The 9,836-nt window shown below is 44.0% G+C and overlaps 1 protein-coding gene across 1 annotated transcript; it reads right to left on the bottom strand.

The window, feature by feature from the left end:
• Positions 1–734: 734 nt before the first annotated feature.
• On the bottom strand, positions 735–8,612 carry LOC106022736 (liver carboxylesterase). The gene is given in 13 exon segments (NM_001310559.1): positions 735–1,120; positions 1,535–1,607; positions 2,017–2,160; positions 2,547–2,691; positions 2,928–3,008; positions 3,129–3,269; positions 3,545–3,646; positions 4,778–5,036; positions 5,118–5,220; positions 5,223–5,250; positions 5,891–6,029; positions 7,587–7,791; positions 8,511–8,612. Coding segments are annotated over 13 exon segments (1,683 nt in total). The 5' UTR covers positions 8,587–8,612; the 3' UTR covers positions 735–933.
• Positions 8,613–9,836: the final 1,224 nt, after the last annotated feature.

A 9,836-nucleotide genomic window follows, 5' to 3' on the forward strand; every position in this document is an offset into this window, starting at 1 on the left:
ACAGTAGGAATGTCAGTATATGCTCTGCATAGAGACTGGAAACAAACTGCATGGTCAGTCTCACTAACAGGAAAATTTTCCCTGCCTACAAATTAAGTCAGCAGGGACTTAACATTGTCCTTGGAATGCCATTGTTTATACTTTGTACCAAGACAGAGCACAAGATATCATCCTTGAGACCTCTAGCCAGAGACGTGTTTCTCACCACACAGCAAATCTGTGGGTGTCTTGAGAAAGGATTTCTCAACATAAAAAAATCTGTACATATGTAATTGCTTGTAATTTAGTAAGGTTTATGGTTTTTGTTTCGTTTCTGAGATGTGGGTCTTGTTATCTTGCCCTGGCTTATATAATCCATCAGTGTCAGCCTCCAAACTTCTGAGGCCACAGACATTAGAGTCCAAATTGTAGTTTTTTGTCTATTGGGAACAGCATTGTGAAATTATGTAGGCAATAGGACTTGGGGAAATCAGGTTTTCTATTGTCAACTTAGAAATATGAGAAGACCTAAACTTCCTGAGAGAGGATATGGTATTTCTTATAGTCAATAGTGCCTGAAGCTTCTAATTCATTGGAAGAGGGTCTGAAGCTTGGAAAAGAGGAGATAAATGATGAGGAGAAGAAATGGAAGGAAGGAAGGAAGGAAGGAAGGAAGGAAGGAAGGAAGGAAGGGTCTAAAATAGTGAAGTGCTAAAGGAGATGAGGGGAACACGCATCCATATGGTTGTGGGACCGTTTATTAAATCTAATAAAATGGATCCAGAAGGATTAGTACCACATAGAAGGATTGTCATACATTTCTAAAAGGGCAAGTACTGAGGGTTAGAAAGGCTAATGTGAGTGTTGGAGTACATAAAAATAATTAACTGGATTTTGTAATCTCAGGATTACTCCATCTGCCCTCACCCTGTGCATCTGTACTGTCAGAGGTCACTAAAGCTCTGAATGCTTGCCCTGAGCCCCCTTTAGCTCCTGGATCTTCTGTGGAAGAATCTTCGTCCAAAAATGCAGCTTTCTAGACTTCAGGGCCCGGCCCACAGCAGGCTGAATATCCAGCTTCAAGTACTGGTCATCGTGGACCAACTCAGGCCAGTAGGGTAGACCCTCACTGTTGGGGTTCCTGTGGATAGGACACCAATAGGGAAGGGACAGGTCAATCTAATCCAAAGCATGATTCAGAGAAATAGATGAGTAGACCAAGTTCCTGAGTATACAGAAGGACTAGTCTACTGATATAGAATACAAGTGTCTCTCACTAGTGTCTGCTTCATATGAATCAAGGGAAGATGTCTAGTTTTGTGTCTTCCTCTCAGAGGGAAAAATCTAAAGAACATTACCACAATACTGTGACTCACCAACAAGTCTCTGTGAGTTGAGTACTAACTGAAAGCTAGAAACTATCTACCAGAATATGCCCTGGGTTGGAGAAAACTCTGTTATAATTAAGTACCCATGCATGCTAATGAGGCATATGCACATGGGAACCCTGGATGGAGACAAAAGCATAGGAGGTGAGAGAGGGGCGTGTTCTCACCCATGTCTTGCAAAGTTGGCCCAGTACTTCATCATCCTCTTGTTCAGCAGCTTCTCCTCCTCAGTGAGGTCAACTGCAGACAGAAGGAGACAAGGGTACAAGTCCTAGATACCTCATGCAGGTACAACACATGTTCTACCATAGCAACCACAGCCTGAACCTAATGCTCAGCCTGGTGTATATTCTCTTCCCTCAGCACTCAGAACCCAGCATCCTTTGAAGTCTCTACTTGGATTCTCTAAGGTTTGTGTACCCCAGTGTGCTGTCTTTTCTTCTAGCACAAGCTAGAAGAAGGAGGTGTATAGTCTAATCCTGTTGCAATTTGTTTTGTTTCTTTTACTTTGTATTAGCTTAAAAATGGTAAACATGTGATCCCATTCTATCCCAGAGCCTCTGGTTCCTTAACCATTCTAAACGTTCAGTAATCCCTTAGGAATCCATCAGGGGCACCATTCAGATCAAGAGAAACGAGGAAGACTCACTTTTTAAGCCCCAGAAGTCAGAGCCAAACACAAAGGCAACATGATCACCATGGTCAGCCCTAACATGGGATGGCCTGGCATCCTTATTCTTGATGAAGCTGGACTGGTGCTGGAACTCATAGAAGTAGACAGGAGCATGAGAACCTGTGAGTGAGAGCACATGTTGATACATTGATTTCTCACATGAAGATTTCCAACCTAACACTGGTGACAAGAAACCTTGCTCTAAAGTTATCTGGAGTGGTGAACTCCACACTGAATCTTTGGAAACCTTTTTTTAAACAGTGACACTGGCATTCCAAGATAAGTAGTTTTGACAAGACCTCAAGTGTAAATAACATATTTCCTCCTCTGGACCTGGATAAGACGTCACTCTTTTACACTTGAGTGTTTACTGAGGTAAGTGTCTTCAAATGTCTGGTATCAGAGACAAGATCAAGACATGTGCCAGGCCTGGAGACTACAGAGCTCATCTGGGATCCACAGCTCTGAGCTCCCTCCACCCTTGGTGTTGATAAAGATGTACTCACGCTGAAAATATGCTACTTTTAGTGCAGGGATCACAAACATGAAGTCCTTCATCAACTCTCTGAATTGTGCTTGGAGGGTCTGGGGGTCCTCAACATCCCCCATGTATTCTTGCATTAGCAGGTCACTACATTCAGGAGGCAGCATCTACACCAGGAGGAATTAAGAAGAGTGATGTATGGCAGGCTCTTAGGTAGGCAATAGCCTCCAAGTAAGGAATGTGGTCTAGTAAGGAATGAAACAGGCTATATGCAGAATGGCACGAGGTTTTGGTAAGCCCACACAGAAACACACACATATACTTGCCTTCCTTTCTGGGCGTGGCATTTGAGAAACAATATATGGAAGCCCACTTTATCAGGATAGGAGCCAATGTCTCTTACCATGTGTTCTGCTCTGCTCTTCAGAAAAGCTGGCAGGGTCTCTCTGGTTATGTTCTTTATGACATGATCAAGGCCCATGAACTGGATAAGTAGAGGACAGTCTTAACTATAGGATGGGTTGGCTCTAGATCAAAATTTCTTTGAGTTCCCACCACCCACTTTTTGAGTTTAGCTTCCCAGGGATTTAGAACAAGGTCTTACCAAGGGGACTCCCCAGCCACACTCGTCACTGTCTACACCAATGATGCTGGGGACAGGGTGGAAATCCACAGAGGCCAACAGCTCCTGAGGGTGCCGAGGTAGGAAAATCCCATCTACCACACCAGGGGTCATAATGAAGACCTACAGGGCATTAAGAATCAGTGCTGAAGATCAATCACACAAATAGTCTGGTGTTCCTGAATACACACTCTATTTCCCCATTTCCTATCTTATCTCAGGATGCTATGTTAACTCCAGAAAAAAACTGAAAATCAAAATTAGCCTATCTTGTTATTTCTACACATAGTACTAAAAGGACACCTGACCAAGGAGACAAGTTAACTGGTTTGAGTAGTAAGCACTACCAATTCCCCATGCTGGTAACCAGGTCCTCCAAGCCACACCATTCTTCCAACCTGGTTGATAGCCAGAATTTCTGCTTCAGTCTTCTCTCGAAGGCAGTGTACCAGGGCCTCTGAATCCTTGGCCTCACATCCAGATTGGTTGGCCACCACTGGCTGTAAATGGAATAGGCATTGGTTTGCTCATTCCTCCTAGAATGGATTAAAGTTTCCTTGATTCCAAGTATCTGCCCTTGCCTCTAAATACTACAAAGGACTTAAGCAGAATTGTTCATATTTTCACTTGCCCAAAGATAACAGCTGGGACAAGGACCATTTCTCCCTCCATATTTGTTTAAGTGTTGTTTTGTTTGTTTTGTGTGTGTTCATGTATGACAATGGGTATGGTGTATCAAACTTTGCCTATGAAGTTTGGGGAACATCCTCAGGTATCACCTTACTGTTTGCATTTGTTATCAGCTTAGCTGGACTTCAATCTTCCAGGGATTCATAGTCTTTGTTTCCCACCTGTCCTTAGAAGCACTGGGAATAGTGATGCATAGTACCACCTCTAAACTCAAGTGTGTTCTTGGGATTTGAACTTGGGGCCTCACATTTGCAGAGTGAGTATTTTTACCACTCACCTTTCCTTCAATCCATGTGTCCTTCTTAGATATTTATTCATCAAGTTGATACAAGCCAGGGTAATCTTAAAAGAGGAACTTCGACTGAGAATATGCCTCTATCAGGTTGGCTCATAGGTGTGTCCAGGCATTTTACTGATAAATGACTGGTGCAGGAGGGCCCATCCCACTTTGAACAATACAACCCATGTGCAGGTGTTCTGAGTGGTATAAGAAAGGAAACTGAGGAAGCCGTGGGAAACAAGGCAGTAAGCAGTGTTCCTCCCTGGCCTAGGCTTCACTCCCGACCTCCAGGGAACTGCCTGAGTGCCTGCTCTGACTTCCCTTCAATATGGACTGTAAACTGTAAGCTGAACTGAACACTTTCTCCACAAGCAGCTTTTGGCCATGGTCTTTATCACAGCAATAAGAAGCAAACTAGCAAACCATGTGTATGAGTTTTGCCAATGGTGGAAGTCAGAGAAGCAGCTTTGCTGTCACATAATATATTCTCAGCATGCATGAAGTAGAGGTGGGAAGACTCTTAATTTTATGCCTCTCATAAACTACTGGAAAGCAGCTATTTGCCATGAACCTTGTTTTCCCCCACTTAACATATTAACAGATTACCACAGGTCAGACCTGAAGCAGCAAAGTAGGAACTGATATTGATGAGGACACTCACTGTATAGACCGCCTCAGGTGTGTCAGAGATAAGGTCAGGCAGCAGAGCCACTCCACTCTGCATAATGGCTCCATGGAAGAGTCCTTTGGACATTGGGGACATGACAAGTGAGGACACACTTGTGCCACCTGCCGATACACCAAAAATAGTGACTCTGTCAGGGTTGCCCCCAAAGGAGGCAATATTCTGCTGGACCCAGCGTAGGGCAGCCACTTGGTCCATGTAGCCCCAATTTCCTCTGGCATGCTCGTCTCCAGTGCTGTGAAGTGGCAGGAACAGGAATCACAGGTCTGTCCATGTTCTACTCAAGCAACATTACCCAGTCTCATCCCAGGCTTACCTGAAGAAGCCAAGGATACCCAAGCGATACTGGATAGAGACAATAACTATATCCTCAGTAGCTGCCAGTAAGGAACCATCATTCATGGAAGCCATTCCCATAAAAGTGCACCACCATGGATCCACACCATCACCTGGAGAAATCAAGACAGATGCCATACCGAGTCCTAGCACAATTGGGCTGCCTACTAGATTATCAAATTTTTTCTCTCTATGCAGGTCTACATACACATTGATCTCCTAAAGATTTCAGGATGTAGTCCACAGATGGGGTACTGTAGGCATATAAGCATATATTCATTCGTACTTCCCCAACAGGAAATCTCAGCATGGTTTAATGTCTCTAGATCATCATTCTCAGACCCATCAAATAGAACAAAGAATAGTGTCTCCATGTGTGTCTTTCCTGATTGTTGTTCAAAAAGGACATCAGATCCCATTTGTACAACAGATAACCTGCAGCTGGAAATTTTGTTGAGGTCAATATGCAGTCCTTGAGCATCTTCCCAAAGTGGGTCTGCCTGGTTCAAATTGGGAGAAAAATTTATAGCTTACCCAAAGACTAGGGCTTCTTACCTCTAAGAACTCCAGTATGCTAAGCCACACACACAGGTTTCAGCAGCTCACCATGCTGAGATGACCTGCTTGAACCCAATAAGGTAAGACAACTAATCAGGGTCTAAACTACAGTGGATCTCTGAATTGCTTTGTGCCTTCCTATCTTCCAGAGAAAGAAACATCCTCTTCCCCAGCTGTCCACAGTCTCACACTCACAGGTAGGTTAGAACCTTCATGGGCATGAGCTGGTGTGTAGATGTTGAGATACAGGCAGTCCTCAGACATAGAGATGGTAGGCAGGATAATCTTCCTCTCCTTCGAAATTTGTGGCCTCATAAAATCAGTTTGCAGACACCTAGAAAAAATGGGAGACAGTTAGTCTAAGATATGCATGTAGTGGTAAAACCTAAATCTTAGTCTGAATTTTTTTCTCAGCCACATTCAGATAATACTTTCCATGATGCCATGATAACTTTTGGCCCTTCTCTAAAGTCCCTTCCTACCAAAGTTAAGGTCACCAGGTCTATAGAAATGAGAATAGAACAGGACTTTAGGTATTCCTCTGGTTGGGTATTAATATCCTGAGAGCTAGTATGGAGACTGCTGGCATCCTCTATTAAAATTGATTGTCTTACTCTACTGACCATAATCACTTCTGTACTGCTTAAATGCTGGTGTGGTAATTAGTTTTGATGGTTGACTGACACAATGTAGAATCACCTGGGTAATGAATCTTTTTTTGTTGTTTTTTTTGGTTTTTTCGAGACAGGGTTTCTCTGTATTGTTTTGGAGGCTGTCCTGGCACTCGCTGTGTAGACCAGGCTGGCCTCGAACTCACAGAGATCCACCTGCCTCTGCCTCCCGAGTGCTGAGAATAAGCCGTGTGCCACCACAGCACAGCAGGAAATGAATCTTAATGAGGGATTGTGTAAATCAGTGATTCTCAGCTTTCCTAGTACTTTGACAGTTTCATACACTTCCTCATGTTGTGGAGATCCACAACCACAAAATTATTTTGCTGCTACTTCTTAACTGTAATTTTACTAATGTTATAAATAGTAGTATAAATATATGTTATGTAGAATATCTGGTATTCAGCCCCTATGGGGATAACAACCCACAAGTTGAGAACCACTGATCTACATCCTACTTGACTCTGGGCATGCATGTGGAAAATTATCTTGATTATGTTCATTGAGATATAAATAACTGCCTATCGTAGGAGACACCATTACCTAGGAAGATCTTCTGAGGTGTGTAAGAATGGAGAGACAAAGTGAAGCATTAGCAGGCATGCATGTGAACTTTAAACTCTGTTACTGGTAATGGATATGATGTGATCAACCCCCTTATGCTTCTGCCCCTGTGGTTTCCACCTATGGTTGATTACAACCAGGAATTGTGACCCATGGTAAAATCTTTCTTCACTACATTGCTTTTGTCAGGGTCCTCTATCACAGCAACAAAACACAAACTAAGATACTTAAGTACTGGGGTTCTGTGCCCACATGAGAACTACAGGAATGAATGGACAATACCATAGGGTAGTGAGACATTTTTCTTCTCACTCTAGACACTCATGGTACCTCATTCTTCTACATAATCTCTTCATAGTTGAAAGCAGGTATACCTACTCCTTAGTCAGTGGCACTTGGATGATAGATGGTCAGAGTGATCATCTTACTCTCCGCCCCTCACTGCAGTACCTGGAGGTAATTCTCTACAGGTGTCAAGTTCTCACTCAGGAGCCTGGCAGAGCAGTTCTAATCTACACTTCAGCACATTCACTGAAAACCTGCATGGGAGACTGCCCTTAGCATAGACAGAAAGCTGCTCTAAAGTTGAGATGGAGGAAAAACTGAAGTTCTGGCCTAGACCTCAGGCCTGAAGTCCCCTGGGCCCCAGAACTTACATGGCTGGCTCAGAAGTCCCATCCCTCACACCACTCCACGGCTCAGGGGGCTCAGGTGGGGCAAAGCGCAGTGGTCCTACAGGTGGCTTGGCAAAGGGAATTCCCAGGAAGGCGTAGACACCGGTTACCCCCTCTTTCACATAGACAAGTTTTCCTCTCACCTGCCCAGTGTGTGTGTTCCTGATGGGGCTGACTGAGTCCTGTCCTATAGGTGGAGAGATAATCAGCTATACTTAGGAATTCCTAGCTCATTGACAGTGTAGTACATGTGTCTTCTCAGTTCAGTTGTGGGATGTGGGTATGACACCTTCTGGATTACCTAGGACCAACAAACTTGTCCATCATCCTCTTCAAAACTGACAGGGCACTGATCTTGTCAGCAAGAAAACAGGCTCGTAGAAGCTTGGAATTAGGAGGTCTAATCAAAACCACATGCTGAGGAGGGACATGTCCCTCCTGTTCTCTGCCCCTGCTGGCTCCTCTATACATGCAAACTTTACACATATCTGACCCTTCCTGCACCACATAACTCATCCTGTGAGCTTTGGTGAGGGCATTAAGCAGAGTACAATTCCCTAACTCTCATCTGTCATCTCCACCAGCTGTTCTGTCCCTGGTTCTTCCCTCCCACAAGATCAGTCGTACTCTGAAGAACTGGGCAGCTCTCAATGAGAGATGCACTCTCATCCTGGACACTTGGGGGAGGGTCTAGGCCCTGCCTTGGATGAAATGACAGACTATGTATACCCACATGGAGGGCCTCACACTCCCTGGGGAAATGGGAGGATATTGGGAGGGTTGGTGGGAGGGCACAGGAGGAGGGAAGGGAAAGGGAGAGGGTCCTGGAATTGACCTGTGAAGCAACCTTGTTTCTAATTTTCTAATTTAAATTTAAAAATAAAATATAAAAAAAGAAAGTCTTACCATGCACATGGACAAGGAGAAGCAGGAGTCCACAGGCCACAGCATATCGCCAGCAAGGAAATCTATTGAGTGGCATGGTTGAATCTCAGAACTAAGTCTCTGCTGCTGCAAGGTGACAGGCTCAACAACAGAAAACAGAACGAATAGACTTTGCCCAGGCAGGAATTTGTACCTTTAGGTGTATGGGTGTGGAAATGTGGTTGAGCTGGGCAAAGATCGTATTGTAGAACTGATAAGGCAGAAGGCTCAGGGAGCCAAAAGATAGCAGGCAGAGCAAAGACACCTCTGCAGTTTCCTCTCCTTCCCTGGTCTCTTAGATAGACCCAGCATGGTATCTGAAGTCCTTCTGGAATGCCAGGATCCCTATCCTTGAACATGGAGTCACTAAGATCCAATGACCTTTTACTCACCAACACAATGTGGGTGTTGGACTGATTATCAGGGAGAAGAAAGCTCTCACAGGAGAAGCCATAGAGCTTCTGTAAATAGGTACACACTCAACATGCCACAGATGAAGAGAAATACAAGGGAAGTGTTACCTTCATCCTCAAGATTCCTCTGTGCTATCAAGACTCCTAGAGCAGTGAGTCCATCCTCAGAGTCTATTGCCTTTTATAGTGACCTTAAGAAGTGCAGGGACGCTACATGTTAGTTCATGGAAGTTTCTTTGAAAGACACTGAAATGCTGGCTCTTCTGCCTCTCTCTCTCTCTCTCTCTCTCTCTCTCTCTCTGTGTGTGTGTGTGTGTGTGTGCATGCACATGCAGCAGAAATTCAATAATGCCTTCAGGTCCTAATGCAACAGTTCTCAAATTCCTTAATTCTGCAACTCTTTAACACAGTTCTTCATGGTGTGGTGACTCCCAAACATAAAATTATCTTTGTTTTACTTCATAACTCTAATTTTTCTACTGTTATGAACCATAATGTAAGTATCTGATATGCAGGTTATCTGATATAGCACCCCTGTAAAGGGCTCATTCAACTCCCAAAGTAGTCACCATCCACATATTGAGAACCACTGCCCTAGTGGAAAATCCAGGCATCAGTTCTACTTCACTCAAAGGCAGGGTTTTTCTCTCTGATCAGCTCCTGAGAACAGCTGAAGCACTTCCTCAACTCTCTGTGACCTGGTGTTGACTACTGATATTCAAGAATCATCATTTTGGTGATGTTCTGTGGTTGGCTTCAAGGCAATTAATGAAACCAGAAAAAGGTAGTATCCTTGGATGTGAAAGGTTTGTCATATGCAGGGTCCTTGTGAGATTGAGGACCTAAAAGATGGGGAATAGAGCCCTTTAATGATTGGGGGGAACATAGATTGACC

This window comes from Mesocricetus auratus, unplaced genomic scaffold, assembly GCF_017639785.1.
Source record: "Mesocricetus auratus isolate SY011 unplaced genomic scaffold, BCM_Maur_2.0 Super-Scaffold_100062, whole genome shotgun sequence".
Taxonomy (NCBI): domain Eukaryota; kingdom Metazoa; phylum Chordata; class Mammalia; order Rodentia; family Cricetidae; genus Mesocricetus; species Mesocricetus auratus.